This window comes from Thamnophis sirtalis, unplaced genomic scaffold, assembly GCF_051295495.1.
Source record: "Thamnophis sirtalis isolate CommonGarterSnake01/CBP01778 unplaced genomic scaffold, rThaSir2_p1.2 scaffold_2, whole genome shotgun sequence".
Lineage (NCBI taxonomy): Eukaryota > Metazoa > Chordata > Lepidosauria > Squamata > Natricidae > Thamnophis > Thamnophis sirtalis.
Genome location: NW_028261382.1, coordinates 31,399,911 through 31,422,423, shown reverse-complemented (window position 1 = coordinate 31,422,423; position 22,513 = coordinate 31,399,911). Strand labels below are relative to the sequence as shown.

The 22,513-nt window shown below is 46.2% G+C and overlaps 2 protein-coding genes across 2 annotated transcripts in view; one reads left to right on the top strand and one right to left on the bottom strand.

The window, feature by feature from the left end:
• The window catches only part of PAPPA (pappalysin 1), a 70,290-nt gene that overhangs the window by 39,355 nt on the left and 8,422 nt on the right, over positions 1-22,513 (bottom strand). The window contains 4 exon segments of the mRNA XM_087707615.1: positions 282-450; positions 7,333-7,546; positions 8,866-9,010; positions 10,763-10,861. Coding sequence (XP_087563741.1) covers positions 282-450; positions 7,333-7,546; positions 8,866-9,010; positions 10,763-10,861 — 627 coding nt within the window.
• Positions 14,357-15,402, top strand: LOC148048563 (uncharacterized; the record flags this gene model as incomplete). The annotated part of the gene is made up of 3 exons (XM_087703882.1): positions 14,357-14,374; positions 14,463-14,980; positions 15,123-15,402. Coding segments are annotated over exons 1-3 (816 nt in total), but the record flags the coding sequence as incomplete, so codon positions are not given.

Genomic DNA, 22,513 nt, shown 5'->3' with positions numbered 1-22,513 from the left:
CTGTTCCCTTCCCGCTAAAGGTGGTTCCTCTTTTTCTACTTGTACTTTTAACCTGCTTTCGAACTGCTAGGTTGGCAGAAGCTGGGACAAGTCACGGGAGCTCACTCCATTATGCGGTATTAGGGATTCGAACCGCCGAACTGCTGACCTTTCTGATCAACAAGCTGAGTGTCTTAGCCACTGAGCCACTGCTAAGTGAGATGGGCAGCTGTATCCATTTGCAAAATGAATAAATCACACAGCAATGGTATAATATGTATATATACACCAGTTCTACCCACCTGACTCTGGGGCAGATCGTTGGTTCTGTGAGCCCGGAGGACATAACCTGTTCGGCAGGTAACGTTGCACTGGGCCCCATTGTAGTGCCCTCCATCCGTGAAAGTCAGCATGGCATTCTCAATGTCCAGCTCTTGGCAGTCCTTGGTCTTGCAAGAATGAGGGACACAGCTGTTCAAGAGGGGGAAGAAAAAGTTTAGGGTAGGATAATAATCAGACTTCCAAGGTAGGATGGAGCTGGTAGGGTGGTAAGATCCTAAAGAGTTTTAGTTTAGTTTAGTTTAGTTTAGTTTAATAAGATTTGTATGCCGCCCATTCCCTTGGGACTCTGGGCGGCTTACAGGCAAGGTAAACAAATATATATATATATATATATATATATATATATATATATATATATATATATATATATATATATATATATATATATATATATATATATATATATATATATATATATATATATTAAAAATTAAGACTAAAAAGATACAATTATTAAAGAGCTCTGTGGTTTCACCTAAATGTGATTTTTTCTTCAGAATTTTTTTCCCTGTGTTCTGAAAGAAACGTTTTTATTCATACTTCATGTTTAGGATGAGTCAAAATTTCCTTCCTTCCTTTCCTTCCTACCCTCTTTCCTTCCTTCCTACCCTCTTTCCTTCCTTCCTTCCTTCTCTTCCCTTTCCTTCCCCTTCCTTTCTCCTCTCAACCTCCCTCCTTCTCCTTCCTTCCTTCCTTCCTTCCTTTCCTCACTTCCTTCCTTTCCTCTTTCCTTCCTCCCTTCTCTTCCCTTTCCTTTCCCTTCCCTTCCTTTCTTCCCCCTCTCCTGCCTTCCCTCTTTCCTTCCTTCTCTCTCTTTTCCTTCCCTTCCTTTCTCCTCCCTCCCTCTTCCATCCTTCCCTCTTCCCTTTTTTCTTTTTCCTTTCCTCTCCTTCCCTTCCTTTCTCCTCTCTCTCTTCCTCTTTCCTTCCTTCCTTCCCTTCCCCTTCCCTCCCTCTCCTTCCTTCCCCCTCACTTCCTCCCTATGAGCTTCCTTCCTTCATCACCTCCTCCCTCCCAAGACAATGTGTGTTCAGCCAATTTCTACTTTACTTGATCCTTAGGACTAGCCTCTTGTTGTCTAATGATGAAAGAACCACGTCAAATTGCAGGGGATGTTCTGTCTAATTGATTCAAGGAACGGCCATTGAGATGGCCCCAATTTCTGGATGGGAAATACTGTAGGAAGGAGAGGAAGAAGAATTCCACAGCACTTATGCCAAGGTGCATCTGGGTTTTAAAAACCACATCAAGGGAAAAAGCATTCAGGGATTGGAGGGGAAAAAATGAATTAAAGATGCCGAGAGGCATTTTTAATGTGCTGGGGATTCCCTGTGTCAGGTGGCACATGGTCAAGGTCAGAAATGAAATATCTTCTCATAAAGTATATTCTCTCTCTCTGTGTGTGTGTGTGTGTGTCTGTCTGTCTGTCTCTCTCTCTCTGTAGCTTTCTGTGTTTCTCTTTCTGTGTTTCTCTGTTTCTCTCTCTCTCTGTCTCTCTTTCTCTGTATCTCTTTCTCTCTTTGTCTCTCGGTCTGTCTCTCTCTGTCTCTATGTCTCTGTGTGTGTGTTTTTGTCTCTCTGTATGTGTGTCTCTGTGTCTCTGTCTCTGTATCTCTCTCGTTGTGTCTCTGTCTCCCTCTCTGTCTCTCTCTCTATGTCCTCTGTGTGTGTGTTTCTCTGTGTGTCTTTGTCTCTCTGTGCGTGTCTCTCTGTCTCTCTCTGTCTCTTTCTCTGTATCTCTTTCTCTGTATCTCTTTCTGTCTCTCTCTCTCCCTCTGTGTCTCTGTCTCTCTATCGCTCTCTCTGTCTCTCTCTCTCTCTGTGTCCCTCTCTCTGTGTTTCTCTGTCTCTGTGTGTGTGTTTCTCTGTCTCTTTCTGTCTCTCTCTCTCTGTATCTTTCTCTGTGTGTCTCTCTCTGCCTCTCTGTCTCTCCGTCTTTCTCTCTGTCTCTCTCTGTGTGTTTCTCTGTCTCTGTCTCTCTCTGTCTCTCTCTCTCTGTATATTTCTCTGTGTGTCTCTCTCTGCCTCTCTATCTCTCTGTCTCTCTCTGTGTGTGTCTCTGTGTGTGTGTGTTTCTCTTTCTGTGTCTCTCTCTGTGTGTTTCTCTGTCTCTCTCTCTCTGTATATTTCTCTGTGTGTGTCTCTCTGCCTCTCTATCTCTCCGTCTCTCTCTCTGTGTGTGTCTCTCTGTGTGTGAGTGTGTTTCTCTTTCTGTGTCTCTCTCTGTGTGTTTCTCTGTCTCTCTGTGTCTCTCTCTGTGTGTTTCTCTCTCTCTGTCTCTGTCTCTCTCTCTCTGTGTCTCTTTCTCTGTGTTTGTGTGTGTGTGTATGTGAATGTGTTTGTGTGTACTACCATCTGTGCTGCATAGCTGTAAATTGAAGGGTGTGAGAGAAAACACACAGCCCACCCTGCAGAAGCTGGCTCTTGGCTGCTTCAACAAATGTATGGATAATAAAATACGGTTCAGAGGATCTGAGGAAAGCAAATGTACTACTATCAAGTGTGCAATGCACACTCGGCACTTCAAAGGAAAGGAGAACACATGCTATCTGGGGTGGGGAAAACAGTACGAAATTGAAACCGGGAAGTTGGGATCTTCTAATTCTTGGCCCATGTCAGTTCTCTTGGTAGAAGTTGATAGACGCTTGGTATATGCCATTAAACGTATGGGAATAATCCAGGTTAAATTTCAACCCTAGTTGTTTGGGGTCTCACCTGATCTGACCTCAAACTGCCTTCAAAAGCCCAGGAAGAGCGTGGGAAGGCGATGAGATCCAGGTTCCTAAAACCTTTTCCAGGAGACCATCTGAACCTGACTTCAAAATGCCTTCAAAGGCTTAGGAAGGGGTTCACGGGGCTATGAAAAATGCTAACCAGAATCATTTCCAAAAGGAGGAGGAGGAGGAGTAGAAGAGGAGGAAGAGGAGGAGAAGAGGAGGAGGAGAAGGAGAGGAGGAAGAGAAGAAGAAAGAGGAAGAGGGGGAAGGGGGAAGAGGAAGAAGAAGAGGAGGAGGAGAAGAACAATTGGAAGAAGAAGAAGTAGAAGAGAAGGAGAGGAGGAGGAGGAGAAGAGGAGGAGAGGAAGAAGAAAGAGGAGAAGGAGGAAGGGGGAAGAGGAAGAAGAGGAGGAGGAGAAGAATTGGAAGAAGAAGAAGAGAAGGAGAGGAGGAGGAAGAGGAGAAGAGGAGGAGGAGGGGAAGAAGAAAGAGGAGAAGGAGGAAGGGGGAAAGGAAGAAGAAGAGGAGGAGGAGAAGAACAATTGGAAGAAGAAGAAGTAGAAGAGAAGGAGAGGAGGAGGAGAAGAAGAGGAGGAGAGGAAGAAGAAAGAGGAGAAGGAGGAAGGGGGAAGAGGAAGAAGAGGAGGAGGAGAAGAATTGGAAGAAGAAGAAGTAGAAGAGAAGGAGAGGAGGAGGAAGAGGAGAAGAGGAGGAGGAGGGGAAGAAGAAAGAGGAGAAGGAGGAAGGGGGAAAGGAAGAAGAAGAAGAGGAGGAGGAGAGGAGGAGGAGGTGGAGAAGAAGAAGATGATGAAAAGGAAGAAGAGGAGGAGATGGAGAAGGAGAAGAAGAAGAAAAAGAAGAAGAAGAGGAGGAGGAGAGGAAGAAGAGAAGAAGAAAGAGGAGGAGTGGAAAGGGGGAAGAGGAAGAAGAGGAGGAGGAGAAGAAGAAGAATTGGAAGAAAAAGTAGAAGAGAAGGAGAGGAGGAGGAGAAGAAGAAGAGGAGGGGAAGAAGAAAGAGGAGAAGGAGGGAGGGTGAAAAGGAAGAAGAGGAGGGAGAAGAAGAAGAGAAGAAGAAGAAGAAGAAGAAGAAGAAGAAGAAGAAGAAGAAGAAGAAGAAGAAGAAGAAGAAGAAGAAGAAGAAGAAGAAGAAGAAGAAGAAGAAGAAGAAGAAGAAGAAGAAGAAGAAGAAGAAGAAGAAGAAGAAGAAGAATCTGAACCAGGCCAAAGAAAAGCAGAAGAGCTGGAAGGTTTAGGATGCAGCAGGCAAATCATTTAAGCTTCCTGCCAGGGTAAGTCCTACTGGGAAACCGATCAACCTGCCTTGGCGAAGACCACAAGCGTTTGATGCTGGAATTTGAATATTACCATAGATTTATAACCCACTCCGAGCTTGAGACACCAGCGAGGTGATAATATTTCCTCTTTTTTCGGTTCAAAAACAAATCTGAGCTGATTTGCAGGAGAAAGGGGGCCCTACCACATCAAGGTAAAAAGTCCTGTTTTCCAAATCTCTCAATCGCGGCCATGGAGAAAGGCCGCTGAAGCTCTCCAACAGTATCCAGACAGAGAGAGACTGTTTCCTCTGCAATTTTTTTTTAAAGCATAATTGCTTCCCAGCAGGTCTTCAAATGTTCATTTTTTTCATATGGAAGAAGAAGGCTTCATCGCTAGCTCACCAAAGCTCAGGAAGAAGCTTTGGAACGCACCTGGAAAGCCACGGCAAATGAATTTCGACAACCCCACATTCCGGTTGGGAAGGGACCACCCAGCTTCTTCTGATGAGGAGTCAGAACCACTTAGAGTCGACCTCTCTTGAAAGGAACACGGATATCAGTGAGTGTTGTGGCCCACCAGCGGCCAGTGAGGAAGGTTCTGAGTCTGGGGAAGTCTCTGAGGAGGGCTCTGTGTCGGAGGCAGAGAGGGGGCCAGAGCCGTCTGACAGTTATCAGCTGCCTTCAGAGTCAGACATCAGTGAGGCAGAAGAACAGCTGGAGCCTGTTCCCAGTGTGTGCATGTGCAGAGTTGCCAGATGAAGGGAACAGCTAAAGAACAGGGGTCAACTTGGGAGTAAGGCCACAGGTGGATGGTGAATGGCCCCTCCCAGAGGAAATAAAAGAGGAGCAAAAGGGGAGTGGAGTTTGCAGGAGACAATTAGTTCGCTTCATTGGTTCGTGACTCTCCGAGACTCCTTGCCAGGTTTTGCAGATCTCGGCCTGGCAGCTCTCCAAGCCAGAGAAGGTCTGTGACTGCGAATCCTCCCTCGAAAGACTTTGCTGGAGGTGAATGAGCAGAATTCACAGTCAATTAAGAAAAAGGTTTTTTGTCAGGATGGAGTTTGCTTCAGTCTCTTGGGAAGCATGGGTCAGAACATCCAGAATTTTGGATTTTTGGATACTGTTGTGGTCCTCCAGCAAATTGGACAGTGAGGAGGATTGGGGAGGAACATGGGCTAGTCTTGGAGTCTGGGGAAGGCTCTGATGAGGGCTCTGTGTCAGAGGCAGAGATGGGGCTAGAGCCCTATGCCAGTTATCAGCTGCCTTCAGAGACATCAGTGAGGCAGAAGAACAGCTGGAGCCTGTTCCCAGTGTGTGCAGGTGCAGAGTGTTCAGATGAAGGGAGCAGCTAAAGAACAGGAGTTGACTTCACAGTAAGGCCACAGGTGGACGATGAATGGCCCCTCCCAGAGGGAATAAAAGAGGAGCGAAAGGGGAGTGGAGTTTGCAGGGGGCAATCAGTTCGTTCCTGCATTCTTGCCAAGTATGGCAGCATCTGAAAGATATCGGCCTGGCCACTTTCGAAGCCTGATCAAGGTCGGCAATTGTGAACTGCACTATATTGCCAAAAGTATTCGCTCACCACTGATTCTGATTATGTGGATGGGTGAGCGAATACTTTTGGCAATGTAGGGTATCTTGAAAGATGGTGGGAGAGGAAAGACTTCGCTGGAGAGGAATTTACAGTCAATTCAATAAAAAGGGTTTATCGGGATGAGGACCCGGCTTCGTGCTGCTGGGGAAGCCTCGGTCAGAACAGTGAAGAAGGGCATAATGGGTGGTGAAAATAAACCTAAAGATTTGCACGAGATCCTATCCTGCAACATTTCTGTCCTTTTGCTGCAAAGAAGAACCTCCAACGGGAGAAAAGGAAAACCAGTTTTAGCACACAGAAGTTAGCAATGAATCGAATCGCCTGGAAGGAGGTGAGTAAATTCAGAGACCTCCCACTGGCCAGATCTGGTTTCAAACCCAAGGTCCAGTTTGGGGCTGTTGGGGCCAACCCCACAGCAGGAAGCTGGCAAGGGTAGAAAAAAAGACTTCCTGGAATAACTGGGAGCTAAAGTGTTGCTGAAAAACTCAACCGGGAAGGTTCTGATATGGACAGGCAAATAGACGGAGAGGGAGGGAGGGAGGGAAGAAAGAAGTAAAGGGAGGGAGGGACAAAGGAAGGAAGGAAGGAAGAAGGGGGGAGGGAGGGATGAAGGAAAGGGAGGGAAGGTGGAAGGAACTTGGAGGGAGGGAGGAAAGAGGGAGGGAGGAAGGAAAGAAAAAAGTGAGGGACAAAGGAAGGAGGGAGGGAGGGATGAAGGAAGGAAGAAGAGGGAGGAAAGGACTGAAAGAAGAAAGGAAGGAAGGAAGGAAGGAAGGAAGGACTTGAAGGGTTGGAGGAAGGAAATTCTAAGTTATCCTAAACATAACACATAAAGGAAGCCAAAGAAGTTTTATGGGGACAAGGGAAGAAAGATTTCAGCACCTTCCTAATCCATGGCCCACCCAGCTGGTTTTTGCAGCCAATGCAGAATTTAAAAAACCCGGTCTGATTTGTTCCAGCGCGCTTTCAACCAAAGCCACGTTTCCCACTCAAGGCTGACAGTAAAGATCCACTGAAAAGCAAAGAAAGCATTTGTGTGTGTGAATGAGTGTACAAGTGTGTGTGTGTGTGTGTGTGTGTGTCCTGTGAGAGGAATCAAAACCCAAATGGCAAAGATCTCCTCTCCTTCTTTCCCAGAGGGGGGGAAGGTCTCCCTTCTCGAGCTGCTCATTTAAGTCCAACCTTGGAACTGTGCCGACACAGTAGACGGAGGTCACCTAGAGAGGTCAGCAGAGGTGGAAATAATCTATGGACCTCCTCCCTTGTGGGGTTAAATGGCCCGGCCTGTTTGTATTCAGGGAGGGCCACATGGCTCCTGCCAACAAGGCCAAAGGTCAACCATCCCTTTCCCCTTTCTTCTTCCCGATGACCCTCTTCATCATCGTCTGAAGCTGGCGACTAATGAGAACCCAAAGGAGGATCTTACCTCTGCTCCACGGGACTGTAGGTCTGCCCGCTCCGGCAGCTGCTGACAGCGATGGGGTCGAAATTCTGGAAGGAGCGCAAGGCCACCCCGGAGATGGCCACATACTGAGATCTGAAGGTGACGAGGATGGCCCGAGTCCGGTAGAAACGCTGGCTGAGGTCATGGACAACTGGGATAATCAAAGGGTTTTTGCGGCAGCTCAAACCGTGCTCCCCTGGTGGGGGGGGTAGGTTGGGGGTGGTGATGAGAGGGAGGGGGGTTAGAGAGAAGAAAAAGAGAGAAGGGTCAGGGTTGGTGGGAAAGAGAAAAAAGATTGAGGAGGGTCCCTTAATTGGGCAGAAGAAGCTAAATGGAAAGGAGGAGTACAACAATGGTTGAGGAGGGGGCTGGACTATCTCTCAACTATCAATCATCTCAATCATCAAACATCAATCAAACTATCAATTATATATCTCTCTCCCTCTCTCTCTCTCTCTCTCGTATCTATCTGTCTGTCTGTCTATCTCTATCTATCTATCTATCTCTATCTCTCTATCTATCCATCTATATCTATATCTATATCTAATCTATATCTATATCTATATCATCTATATCTATATCTATATCATCTATATCTATATCTATATCTATATCTATATCTATATCTATATCTATATCTATATCTATATCTATATCTATATCTATATCTATATCTATATCTATCCATCTATCCATACTATATATATATATACACACACACACACACACACACATATACACACACACACAATACACACACACACACTATCTATCTATCTAATATCTGTCTATATGTCTATTTGTATCTATCATCTATCTAACGTCTATTTATCTACCTATATCATCTGTCTGTCTGTGCCTATCATCCATCCATCCATCCATCCATCCATCCTTCCATCCATCCATTCATCCATCTATGTATTATACACCCATCCATCCATCACTCTCTCTCATATCTATCATCTAACATCCATCCATCATCCATCCATCCATCCATCCATTCATCCATTCATATCTATCTATCCAACCAACCACCCATCCATCCATCCATCCATCCATCCATCCATCCATCCATCCATCCATCCATCTATCTATCCTATCTATCACATCTACTCCAAGGTCCCTTCCAACTCTGTTATTCTGTTATCCTTAGAAATCCATTGGATCTTTACTGAATAGGATTCTAACATTGCAAGAGATCCGAGCCACATACTTGGCATCGTATTAAATGCCACCCAGCGGGAATCCAGGGTTGTCAGCTCAGCTTTGTGCTTATCGGCCCCTGAGTTAAAATCAACAATAAACACGTAGAAACATAGAAAGAATCAATGAAAATTGTTTCCCCACCCCAATGAACTAGTGGAACTCCATGAAATTAACCTGCTGCTGATTTTTGCGTGTCTAATTTTTTCTTTTAAATCTTCCTGCTCCCTGGCCTATTCCAAGGGGAAGTTAAAAAAAAAAAACACCAACATTTTATTTCATGTTGTGTTATAACCGAGCTAGCCTTCTCACCGAGATCGTGACTTTGGTTTTTAGTGTCCACCAGCTGCACAAAAATGGACTCTTGTTTCTGGTCGAGGTCCATCTCCAGCCACGTCCCATCTGTTACTAAGTGGATAATCACAGCAGTGGCTACCATGGGTTGGGTATAGAAAGCCTATGGAGAGAGAAAGAGGGGATCAGTTCTCACTTAAACATAACACAACCATTCATGTTATTAAACATAACGTTAAAATTAAATGCATTATTTTAATTTATTAAAATAAAACTATTATGCACAGCCATTAATGGTCCAAGACTACCTGGAGCTACGCCACCTTCGGTCTGACCTAAGCGTAGTACACAGAATTGTCTGCTTCAACGTCCTACATGTCAACGGCTACTTCAGCTTCGACCGCAATAATATTTGGGCAAACAATCCATATAAACTCAAGGTCAACCGCTCCAAACTCGATTGAATTGAATTGAATTGAATTGAATTTTATTATTTATATGCCGCCCTTCTCCGGGAGGACTCAGGGCAGCAAACAATTCAAAAGGGGAAAAAGGGGAACATAAAACGAATACAAATAATTAAAATAAGCAAGAGTCACACAATCATACAAGTCGAGAGGGGAGGGGAACTCATCAACCCCAGGCCTGCTGGCAGAGCCAGGTTTTGATGGCTTTTCGGAAGGCCTGGAGAGAGGTGAGGGTCCGAATCCCTGCGGGGAGTTTGTTCCAGAGGGCCGGAGCTGCCACAGAGAAGGCCCTCCCCCGGGTAGTAGCCAGATGGCATTGGCTAGTAGATGGAACCCGGAGGAGGCCAACCCTGTGAGATCTAATGGGTCTGTGGGAGGTAATTGGCAGCAGGCGGTCTCTCAAGTACCCAGATCCAATACCATGAAGGGCTTTATAAGTTACGACTAGCACCTTGAAGCGTATCCGGAGACTGATCGGTAACCAGTGCAGCTCGCGGAGGATAGGTGTAACGTGGGTGTACCAAGAAAATACGACTTCAGCAACAGAGTGGTCAACGCCTGGAATGCTCTACCTGACTCCGTTGTTACGTCCTCAAACCCCCAAAACTTCAACTTTAAACTGTCCACCGTGGACCTCACCCCATTCCTAAGAGGTCCATAAAGGGGGTGTGCATAAGCGCACCAGCGTGCCTTCTGTCCCTGTCCTATTGTCCCCATTTATCTGTACTCATTTCATGTGCTCATGTCCATGTTTATATTTATACCTGTTATTCGCACCTGTTTGACAAACTAACTAAATAAAATAAAATAAATAAATATAGTTGGAAGCTTCAGCACAGGTTGTCTGTTGAAGGCTTGAATTTCAATCCCTTGAGGGCAATGGATAAGAGGGGGAAGACCTTTAACCAGTAAGGAGAAGTTACCACTCTTGGTGAACCTCCAGAACTAAGATTCTTAGCAACCTTCATCTCACACCCACCCATGAGGCCTGCTGAGAACTATCCAGAGGTCCACAAGTATCCCTCACAATCTTTAACCAGAATCTGATATATTACATTTATTTCTGATATATCTCCGTTTCAAAGCCGAAGAGCCAGCGCTGTCCGAAGACGTCTCCGTGGTCATGTTGCCGGCATGACTCAGCGCCAAAGGCGCACGGGCGCTGTTCCCTTCCCACCAAAGGGGTGGTTCCTATTTCTCAACTTACATTTTTTTAATGTGCTTTCGAACTGCTAGGTTGGCAGAAGCTGGGGCAAGTCACAGGTGCTCACTCCGTTATGTGGCACTGGGGATTCGAACCGCCGAACTGCCGACCTTTCTGATTGACAAGCTCAGCATCTTAGCCACCAAGCCACTGCGTTGCATATTTATAAATTATACATAAACATTTATAAAAATACATTTATCATATTTATAAATTATAAATATAAATTGCATTGCATATTTACCTTCAGCCAGAAAACGGTGTGAGTATGGTTGGCAGTGCAGGGGTACCATGCGTATTGGGCCATAGCATCATTGAAGTCATACTCCTTGGTCCGGCACATCTGATAAAAAGAAGAACGTTACGTCCAGTTGGAGGGGGGGAAGTGTACATAAAATCCATGCAACCAGTGGATGCAACTTATGTGTTGACCGATAGGCTTGTACGGAGTCTAGAACAAACTTGTTGTGGACAACTTGCTGTAGGACAACTTGCCGCATGAGAATTCAATGCTGTATTAATCCTTTCATTCAGATACAGTTGAAGAGCCATGGTGGGTCAGTGGTTAGAATGCAGTAATGCAGGCTAAACTCTGCTCACTGCAAGGAGTTCTCTGATCCAGACTGGCTCAAGGTTGACTTCTTTTCTCCCTCCCTCCCCCCCTCCCTTCCTTCTGTGGTGGTGCAATGGTTAGAATGTAGTATAGCAGGCTAAACTCTGCTCACTGCCAGGAGTTCTATCCTTACTGGCTCAAGGTTGACTTCCTTCCTTCCTTCCTTCCTTCCTTCCTTCCTTCCTTCCTTCCTTCCTTCCTTCCTTCCTTCCTTCCTTCCTTCCTTCCTTCCTTCCTTCTCCTTCCTTCCTTCCTTCCTTCCTTCCTTCCTTCCTTCCTTCCTTCCTTCCTTCCGTCCGTCCGTCCGTCCGTCCATGGTGGCACAGTGGTTAGAATGCAGTATAGCAGGCTAAACTCTGCTCACTGCCAGGAGTTTGATCTCAACTGGCTCAAGATTGATTCAGCCTTCTACCTTTCTGAAGTCAGTAAAATGAGGACCCAGATTGTTGGGGGCAAGAGGCTGACACTGTAAACTGCTTAGAAAGGGCTGTAAAAGCACTGTGAAGTGGTATATGTCTAAGTGCTTTTGTTATTCTATTCTATTCTATTCTATTCTATTCCATGCCACTCCACTCCACTCTATTCCTATTCCTATTCCTATTCCTATTCCTATTCCTATTCCTATTCCTATTCCTATTCCTATTCCTATTCCTATTCCTATCCTATTCCATTCCATCCCATCCCATCCCATCCCATCCCACCCCACTCCACTCCACCATACCCTACCCTACCCTATTCTGAGCTGTGGCAGCACAGTGGCTAGAATGCAGTACTGCAGGGAAACTCTGCCTACTGCCAGGTGTTCGATCCTGACCGGCTCAAGGTTGACTCAGCCTTCCATCCTTCCGAGGTGGGTCAAATGAGGACCCAAATTATTGGGGGCAATATTGTGACTCTGTAAACCACTTAAGTGAGGGCTGTAAAAGCAACATGAAGCGGTAGATAAGTCTAAGTGCTATTTCTATCATTCCGTAGCCCTGCAACCAGCTGCGAAGGAGAAAAAGCTTTTTTGGAGGAGACGCTGTGAACTCCCATGGTGGCAAACATGGAAAAGGAATCCCGCAGAACTTCAAGTCAGAATGATTTCCTTACATCCACACAGATATATTCTTTTTTTTTTTAACCAAAAAATAAATTCAAGTATTCGGAGCACGGAGCAGCTAAACTTGGCCAAAAGTGAAGTCATGATTTCTCTCATTTAAATCCCCTCCAAAAGAGAGAGAGAGAGAGAGAGAGAGAATGGGGGGGAAGGAATCCGTGGGCAAAACATAAATCAGGTTTAATGGGTTGGAAAAAGTTTTTCAGTTTTGTTAAATATATATATATATATATATAAAAATGGAAGGGGTGGGAAGGGGGGGGGGAGAAAGAAAATCCAAAGCGGGACAGAATTTTGCCGAGACTTGCCAATGGATTGTGTTACATTTTACAGCAAGGCAAGATTTTTTTTTTTTAAAATAAAGTATCTTTGGCGTTTGAAATTCATTCCAGCAATTTGACATGTATCATTTTCAACAGCCTGTCTTGGTGGAATGGGATTGGGGAGGGGGGGAGGATGGAGGGAGGGAGGGGAGGACTGGTTTTGATTTCAATACCTCTCCCAGTTATGGGACCCATCCTTGCCCACATCTGCAATTTATACAGCCAAGGGGGCTCACCGAGACCGATGGCGCGCCCCTGGTTCCACATCCCCCCCCGCAAACCCCTGCAGTGTGCCTCTCCTCTCCGTTTCCTCTGACACCCCCCCCATCCCACCCCCAAGACAGACGGAGGGAAACAGAACTGGGAGGAATGGAGTTTGGCACCCATCACCTGTCGCTGAATGGATGAGTGAGAACTTGCTTTTAAAAGCTGACCCCCCAGCCTGGGCTGAAAAAAGTTGAGCGGAGCCCAAAACAAACCAAGGGGTGAGCTCCAGGAAAGCTCCATTCGTTTAAAATAGAGAGGTTTCCATATTATGTTATTTTATTTTGCCTCTCTCTCTCTCTCTTTCCCTCTCTCTCCCCCTCTCTCTGTCTCTCTATCTCTCATTTTCTCTCTCTCTCTTTCTTTCTCTCTTTCTCTCTCTCTGTCTCTCTGTCTCTTTCTTTCTCTCTGTCTCTCTCCCTCTGTCTGTCTGTCTCTCTCTTTCTCTCTCTGTCTCTCTCTCTTTCTTTCTCTCTCTGTCTCTCCCTCTTTCTCTCTCCCCTCCCTCTGTCTCTATCCCTCATTTTCTCTCTCTCTGTCTCTCTTTCTCTGTGTCTCTCTGCCTCTTTCTGTCTCTCTCTCTTTCTCTCTCTCTCTTTCTCTCTCTCTCTCTCTCTTTCTCTCTCCCCCACTCTCTGTGTCTCTATCTCTCATTTTCTCTCTCTTTCTTTCTCTCTTTCTCTCTCTCTGTCTCTCTGTCTCTCTCTTTCTTTCTCTGTGTGTCTCCCTCTCTCTGTCTGTTTCTCTCTCTTTCTCTCTCTGTCTCTCTCTCTTTCTTTCTCTCTCTGTCTCTCTCACTTTCTCTCTCCCCTCCCTCTGTCTCTATCCCTTATTTTCTCTCTTTCTTTCTTTCTTTCTCTGTGTCTCTCTGCCTCTTTCTGTCTCTCTCTTTCTCTCTCTTTCTGTCTCTCTTTCTCTCTCTTTCTGTCTCTCTCTCTTTCTCTCTCCCCCTCTCTCTGTGTCTCTATCTCTCATTTTCTCTCTCTCTTTCTTTCTCTCTTTCTCTGTGTCTCTCTGCCTCTTTCTGTCTCTCTCTCTTTCTCTTTCTCTCTCCCTCTCTGCTCCTCTCTCTTTCTCTCTCCCTCTCCCTGTTTCTCTTTCTCTGTCTCTGCCTCTCTCTCTCTCTGTCTTTTTCTGTCTGTGCCTCTCTCTCTCTCTCTCTCTCTCTCTCTCTCTCTCTCTCTCTCTCTCTCTCTCTCCCCCCCCTGTGTTTTTTGGTTCTTTTGTGAAGCTCAGCACTTTTTCCTGTGAAAGAGGCTTGCAATCAGAAGCAGAACTGCTTGGCTCTGCTGGGTTCTGTTGTGCGGTTTAGAGATGGGGTGGAGGGCCAGCTTTCTTCAGAACTGCTCCACTATTCTGCATGGCGTTGAAGGGATAAGTGGGCTTATCCTGGGTTAGAATGCCAGATATCGTTGAAGCCCAAAGTCTTTGCGGGAAGTCTTCCAACGAGGCAAAGTTGTCCTATCATGCCTAGGATTCTTTGATGGCATTCTTTCGAACCATCTTTCAAAATATGGGAATGTTTTGGACAGGCAAACCATGGTTGGCAGGCACCATGTGAGAATGCATGCCGTAGCCCTTTTCTAGCCTGGGTTTCATTCAGAGTCCTTCATTCAGACATATAATATTCAGTGAACATTCCTAGTGTTCAAATAGTAGTAAATGCAGAAAGCAACTGAAATGGTCTGTTTGTCTGTCTGACCATCCATCCATCCATCCATCCATCCAACCAACCATGCATCCATCTGTCTCTGCATCCTTCCATCCATTTATCCATCGATCCCTTTCTCGACCCCTCTCTACACCCCTGTCCCCATCCATCCATCCCTTTTCCTACCCATCTGTCTCTCCATCCATCCATCCATCCATCCATCCATCCATCCATCCATCCATCCACTCACCCATCCATCCCTCTCTCCATCCACTTTCCTTATCCATCCATCCACCCACCCATCACTCTCTCCACCCCTCTCTCCATCCCTCTTTCCTCCACCCACTCATCCATTCACTCAACCACCCACCCACCCATCCCCTTCTCCATCCCTCTCCCCATCCATCTGTCTCTCCATCCATCCATCCACTCACCCATCCATCCCCCTCTCCATCCCTTTCCCCATCCATCCATCCCTCTCCCCATGCATCTGTATCTCCATCCATCCATCCATCCACTCACTCATCCATCCCCCTCTCCATCCACCTTTCTCTATCCATCCGTCCACCTATCCACCCATCACTCTCTCCATCCACCTTTCTCTATCCATCCATCCACCCACCCACCCATCCATCACTCTCTCCATCCACCTTTCTCTATCCATCCATCCATCCACCCACCCACCCATCCCTCTCTCCATCCCTCTCTCCATCCACCTTTCTCTATCCATCCATCCACCCACCCATCCATCACTCTCTCCATCCACCTTTCTCTATCCATCCATCCATCCACCCACCCACCAATCCACCCATCCCCCTCTCCATCCCTTTCCCCATCCATCCCTCTTTCTACCCATCTGTCTCTCCATCCATCCATCCACTCACCCATCCATCCCCCTCTCCATCCCCCTTTCTCTATCCATCCACCCACCCACCCATCACTCTCTCCATCCCTCTCTCCATCCACCTTTCTCCATCCATCCATCCATCCACCCACCCACCCACCAACCCACCCATCCCTCTCTACATCCCTCTCTCCATTCCTCTTTCCTCCCTCCATCCCTCCATCCACCCACCCATCCCCCTCTCCACCCCTCTCCTCATCCATCCATTCCTCTCCCCATTCATTTTTTATCCATCCATCCATCCATCCATCCATCTCATGTTCCATCCCTCTTCCCACCCATCTGTCTCTCCATCCATCCACTCACCCACCCATCCCTCTCTCCATCCACCTTTCCTATCTCCATCCATCCACCCACCCATCCCTCTCTCCATCCCTCTATCCATCCATCCACCCACCACCCATCCATCCCCCTCTCCATCCATTTCCCCATCCACCCATCCCTCTTCCTACCCATCTGTCTCTCCATCCATCCATCTCATGCTCCATCCGTCTCCCCATCTGTCTCTCCATCCATCCATCCCTCTCTCCATTGCTCTCCCCATCCATCCATCCATCCATCCATCCATCCATCCATCCAATGTTGGACATTATGTTCAACATTCCACACAACATCTATGATCAATTGGCCAAGGCCAAACTAGACCTCCTCAGCCAGAGTACCTAGGACATGCCATAACCTCTGGCAGTCAAGTGATCAGTCAAATATCGGCTCAAGAAATGTTGCACCCAATGATCTCCACTTATCTATTGGATTCAGTTTTCAAATTAACTCGACCATTCCCACTCATTACATTCCCCCCATGGAATTGATGCTCCCAACACATTTCAGGCTTTCTTTATGTACCTTCGCTGCCTTTAATTCGGCCAATTTTGAGGAAATATAAAATTTAGGAGGAACTCCTTATCAATTAGCACCATCTCTCTCTCCCCCCCCCCACCCCAGGTCTGGCTCCTAATACATTTTAAAGCGGCCCCAGATTGGTGCTTCTCAAAGTCTAAAGTCTAGGCACTTCAGTGTTCCAATATTTGAGGGGCTGCCCCAAAGAAGAGGGCTATTCTCCAAAGCACCTGAGGGCAGGACAAGAAGCAATGGGTGGAAACTAATCAAGGAGAAATCCTTCTTTCTCTCCTTCCTTCCTTCCACCCTCCCATCCTTCTCTCTCCCATCCTTCTCTCCTACCTTCCCTCCTTCTCTCCTTGCTTCTCTCATTCCTTCCTTCCAATATCTCACGGGTTGCCCCAAAGAAGAGGGAGTCAAGCTATTCTCCAAAGCCCCTGAAGGCAGGACAAGAAGCAATGGGTGGAAACTAATCAAGGAGAGAAGCAACTTAGAACTGAGGAGGAATTTCCTGACAGTGAGAACAATTAACCAGTGGAACAGAAGTTGCCTCCAGAAGTTGTGAATCCTCCAACACTGGAAGTTTTAAAGAAGAGATTGGACAACCATTTGCCTGAAAGTGTATAGGGTCTTCTGCTTGAGCAGAGGGCTAGACTAGAAGACCTCCAGAGTCCCTTCCAACTCTGTTATTCTGTTTTTCTTTCTGCTTGCAGATGGACTGAAAGTCCCTGCCTTTTGCTTCCTGGCATCGCCTCTGGAAAGCTGCTTTCAATTAGAGCTACCCTGGGCACTTCTGCCTTTGAGTGGGCTCTAAATCCAGCCTTGTCCCTTCCACCCACCCACCCACAGGGTAGAGAAAGCAAGAGACGGAGCAAAGGAGGATCAAGATTTGGGTCTTTCCTCTGAGATGTGGTGAGATTTCCCTGTGACTCACCGAGTCTGGTTTTTTGCCAAAAAAAAAAAAGAAGGCAACATGTTTCTCTTCACCACGGATGCCTCGAGGCTGCCAGAGTTTTCTCCTGGAGCCCAAAGCCCCAGAAATTTCGGTCGGAGGCCGGGGGGAAAAGTAATCTAGCAGCCATGCCTGCAAAAAGATCCATGCCAACCCCTGATCCCTGCTTCTCCAAACCTCAGTAGTCTGCAATCTGCAAAACCAGCTGGGCTCTGGGTCTGTTATACTGCTTTTCTCCACTAGCACCAACATTTAGACTTGTATACCGCTTTGCAGTGCAGAGCCAGCCTCTTGCCCCCAACAATTTGGGTCCTTGTTTTACTGACCTCAGAAGGATGGAAGGCTGAGTCAACCTTGAGTTGGTGAGAATCGAACTGCAATACTGCATTCTAACTACTTCATTCTAACCACTGTGCCACCAGTGGTAGATTAGATTAGATTAGATTAGATTACGATAGGATAGATAGATAGATAGATAGATAGATAGATAGATAGATAGATAGATAGATAGATAGGAGATAGATGAGAAAGAGATGAGAGATAAAGGTGATAGAGATATAAGAAGGGTAGGTAGATAGGTAGGTAGGTAGGTAGGTAGGTAGGTAGGTAGGTAGGTAGATAGATAGATAGATAGATAGATAGATAGATAGATAGATAGATAGATAGGAGATAGATGAGATAGAGATGAGAGATAAAGGTGATAGAGATATAAGAAGGGTAGGTAGGTAGGTAGGTAGGTAGGTAGGTAGGTAGATAGATAGATAGATAGATAGATAGATAGATAGATAGATAGATAGATAGATAGATAGATAGATAGATAGATACATAAATAGATAGAGCAGGGGTCGACTTGGGAGCAAAGCCACAGGTGGACGATGAATGGCCCCTTCCAGAGGAAATAGAAGAGGAGCGAAAGGGGAGTGGAGTTTGCAGGAGACAATTAGTTCGCTTAATTGGTTCGTGACTCTCCGAGACTCTTTGCCAAGTTTTGCAGATCTCGGCCTGGCAGCTCTCCAAGCCAGAGAAGGTCTGTGACTGCGAATCCTCCCTTGAAAGACTTTGCTGGATGTGAAGGAGCAGAATTCACAGTCAATTAATAAAAGGGTTTTTTTGTCGGGACCAGGAGTTTGCTTCATGGTCTTGGGAAGCCTCGGTCAGAACAGAAGGCTATGCATCCACCTAGATACAAAGCCACTTAGATCACATACACCCCTGGCTTTGGTTGAGTAATCTTACATCCAAGAACCATTTGGCTATGTGGCTGTTCTGTTATATGAGCCCATGAGTGAGAAAGTTTATGGCCCTCCTCCAGATGTTATGGAACTCCAGTTCCCATAACTCTTGTCACTGCCTATATGGAGGGGTGTTGGCTTCCCACTGCAGGTTATGTCTCAAGCCTTCTATTTCTCTTCATTGTACTGGCATAAACCACCCACACTCCCACCGGATTCAATAGTTGGGAAACTAAAACGGGAAGCCAAGAAGAAGGGAGGGAAAGAACATACATCTCCTATTGGATGAGCAGAAAATAATGTTCCATTGCTACCACCGCTAGTATCATCTAGTTGGATAATGAGATATCTGCAAGAAAACCACCAAGCTGAGAGAGAACCCAGGACCTCAGAATAATCCTCCTCCTCCTCTTCCTCCCTGCAAACCCCACTCCCTTCTGGTGCATGTGATAACTAGTTGGGTAATGAAATGTCTGCAAGAAAACCACCAAGTCCAGAGAGCACCAAGGACCTCACAGTCCTCCTCCTCCTGCCCTCCTCTTCCTCCCCCATTCCCTCTAGCACAGATTATATCTAGTTGGGTAATAAAACATCTGCAAGAAAAACACCAAATTAAGAGACCTCCAAGGACTCCACAATCTTCTCCTCCTCTTTCTCTCCCTCCACCCCCATTATCTTCTAGCACTGATGATACCTAGTTGGGTGATGAAACATCTGCAAGGAACCACCAAGTTTAGAGAACTCCAAGGACCTCACAATCTACCTCCTTTTGCTCCTCCTGCTCCTCCCCCGTTCCTTTCTAGCACTGATGATGCCTAGTTGGGTAATACAACATCTGCAAGAAAACCACCAAGTTCAGAGATAACCAAGGACCCCACAATCTTCATCCCTTTGCTCCTCCTGCTCTTCCTCTTCATCCTCCTCTTCTCCCCTCCTTCTCCCCCATTCCCTTCTAACACTGATGATATTTAGTTGGGTAATACAACATCTGCAAGAAAACCACCAAGTTCAGAGACCATCAAGGACCCCACAATCTTCCTCCTCCTGCTCCTCCTCTTCGTCCTCCTCCCCCCTCCTTCCCCATTCCCTTCTAGCACTGATGATGGGTGATAAAACATTTGCAAGAAAACCACCAAGTTCACAGATGACCAAGGAACCCACAATCCTCATCCCTTTGCTCCTCCTCCTCCTCCCCCATTCCCTTCTAGCACTGATGATACCTAGTTTGGTAGCACAACATCTGCAAGAAAACCACCAAGTTCAGAGACCATCAAGGACTCCACAATCTTCCTCCTCCTGCTCCATCTTCCCCATTCCCTTCTAGCACTGATGATGGGTGATAAAACATTTGCAAGAAAACCACCAAGTTCAGAGAGCACCACGGATTTTGCACAGAATATTGTCCTTGGCCAGAATGAAAGAGAAAGAGAGACTTAGAGAGAGATTGATACAGCATAAGAGAAGCAGGTCCTGTATTCCATCAAATAATGCTGGGTTTCAAGCCCAGTCAGTTTCACTATCGCAGCTATCGCTATGACGAAAGAAAGCAGCCACAACTCTGCACTCAAAGGACCTTTAGCCTCACCCCCCCCACCCCACAAGCCGCACTTCTCATCCAGCTCCAGCCCAGAGACCTAAGATGACACTTGGGGAAACCACAAAACATGATTAGCCCAGAATGTCAACCGGGGAGAATGAATTCACCCAACGTGCAGAGGACGTTTTTGGCAAACCCAGAGCTATATTTATCTACAGCCTTTGAGAAGATTGTGGTTGACTTAAAGACTGGGTACTTTTGGGAGACACGTTTGTTGCACTCCCAAATAATAATAATAACAACAACAACAACAACAACAATAATAATAATAATAAATAAAGAGCTTTCATGGCTAAGGAGGAACTTGAACTCACAGTCTCCTGCTTTTTAGCATGGTGCCTTAATTACTAGACCAGTGTTTCTCAACCTTGGCAACTTGAAGATGTCCGGACTTCAACTCCCAGAATTCCCCAGCCAGCATTCGCTGGCTGGGGAATTCTGGGAGTTGAAGTCGGGACATCTTCAAGTTGCCAAGGTTGAGAAACACTGTACTAGACCCAACAGGTTCTCAAGCTGATTTTGTTCAACATCCTTTCCTCATTTGGAGAAATTCTTCACATGAGTGCTTGGCCAAAACAATCAAAGGTGGCTTTAATAGAATTGTCATAGCCTCCATATTTCCACCTGTAATATGGGCAGAATATCAAGAATGGCCTATTCTGTCTTGTTGATATGAAGCCTGTTCATGCAACATACCAGGGGTGAAATTCAGCAGGTTCTGACAACTTCTGGAGAACTGGTAGTGGAAATTTTGAGGAGTTTGGCGAATCAGTAAATACCACCTCTGGCTGGCCCCAGAGTGGGGAGGGAATGGAGATTTTGCAATATCCTTCTCCTGGAGTGTGGAGGGAATGGAGATTTTGCAATATCCTTTTCCTGGAGTGTGGAGGGAATGGAGATTTTACAGTATCCTTTCCCTGGAGTGGGGAGGGAATGAAGATTTTACAGTATCCTTCTCCTGGAGTGGGGAGGGAATGGAGATTTTACAGTATCCTTCCCCTGGAGTGTGGAGGGAATGGGGATTTTAAGTATCCTTCCCCTGGAGTGGGGAGGGAATAGAGATTTTACAGTATCCTTCCCCTGGAGTGGGGAGGGAATGAAGATTTTACAGTATCCTTCTCCTGGAGTGGGGAGGGAATGGAGATTTTACAGTATCCTTCCCCTGGAGTGTGGAGGGAATGGGGATTTTAAGTATCCTTCCCTTGGAGTGGGGAGGGAATGGAGATTTTACAGTATCCTTCTCCTGGAGTGTGGAGGGAATGGGGATTTTAAGTATCCTTCCCCTGGAGTGGGGAGGGAATGGAGATTTTACAGTATCCTTCCCCTGGAGTGGGGAGGGAATAGAGATTTTACAGTATCCTTCCCCTGGAGTGGGGAGGGAATAGAGATTTTACAGTATCCTTCCCCTGGAGTGGGGAGGGAATAGAGATTTTACAGTATCCTTCCCCTGGAGTGGGTTTGCAGGTGGATGGCAGGTGCATGTGGGGTGCATGGAGCATGTTCCCTTCTTCTTCCCCAGGAAATGGAGGGGATTGGCTGCGCATATGTTTAAATATTTTAGGGGAGGGCTTATTTTCAGGGGAAACAGAATAATAACTGTGCCATACGTTTCTTCTTCCTGCTGAAGGTCAAGCTCGGAGAGATCTTCTCTCTGTTCCTTCTTCCTGCTGAAGGTCAAACTCGGAGGGATCTTCTTTTTGTGATCTCCCTCAAGCTTTGAGGGATCTTCTCTCCATTCCTTCTTCCTGCTGAAGGTGAAGCTCGGAGGGATCTTCTCTCCATTCCTTCTTCCTGCTGAAGGTCAAGCTCGGAGGGATCTTGTGAAGCTTGGAGGGATCTTCCCCTCTCTTCTCTTTGTGAATGAAGTGTAAATAAAGTGGCTTTATTCCACTGGCGGGGGGGGGGAAGCGTGACAGACGGTGTCCATCTCCCATCGTAAATCAATAGGGGCCCAGCTACTCCACTGCTTTGAAAAGGAGGGGACGAAAGGGGAAAAAAGGAGACCATCTACTCTATTAAAGCAGAGCAAGATGTCAAGCTGCAGTGAAATACAGTTGCATTGAAGGACTTGGCAGCAAGGGAGAATCACGAAAAAAGGACTTTCGAGCAGATAAATCATGGTGTCTGTGTATGTGTGTGTGTGGTGTGTGTGAATCCTTGCCCTTTGTCAAAAATTCACCCAAATGCTCTTTGGGTTTTTAAGCCAGCTTCATCCTTTCCTCATTAGCTCTGCAGCTTTTTTTTACATATAATAAAGTTTTTATATACATACATCTCATTGCGTAATTGGTTCGATTCCTGGGTGTCTGCAGTTCAATACTAGTAAACAGGACAAATGTTCTATTTTATTGGTATCTAAAGTTATCAGGCCAAAGAAAAATAAGGGGACCTTCAACAGCATTGCTGACACAACCTGTCTACCAGCTCAGCTGTTTACTTGGACAACAAACGCATCTTCAAGTCTCCATAGCACATCATTGCCAAAGACTACACTTAGAATAGGGTTGTTGAGCATTGCTA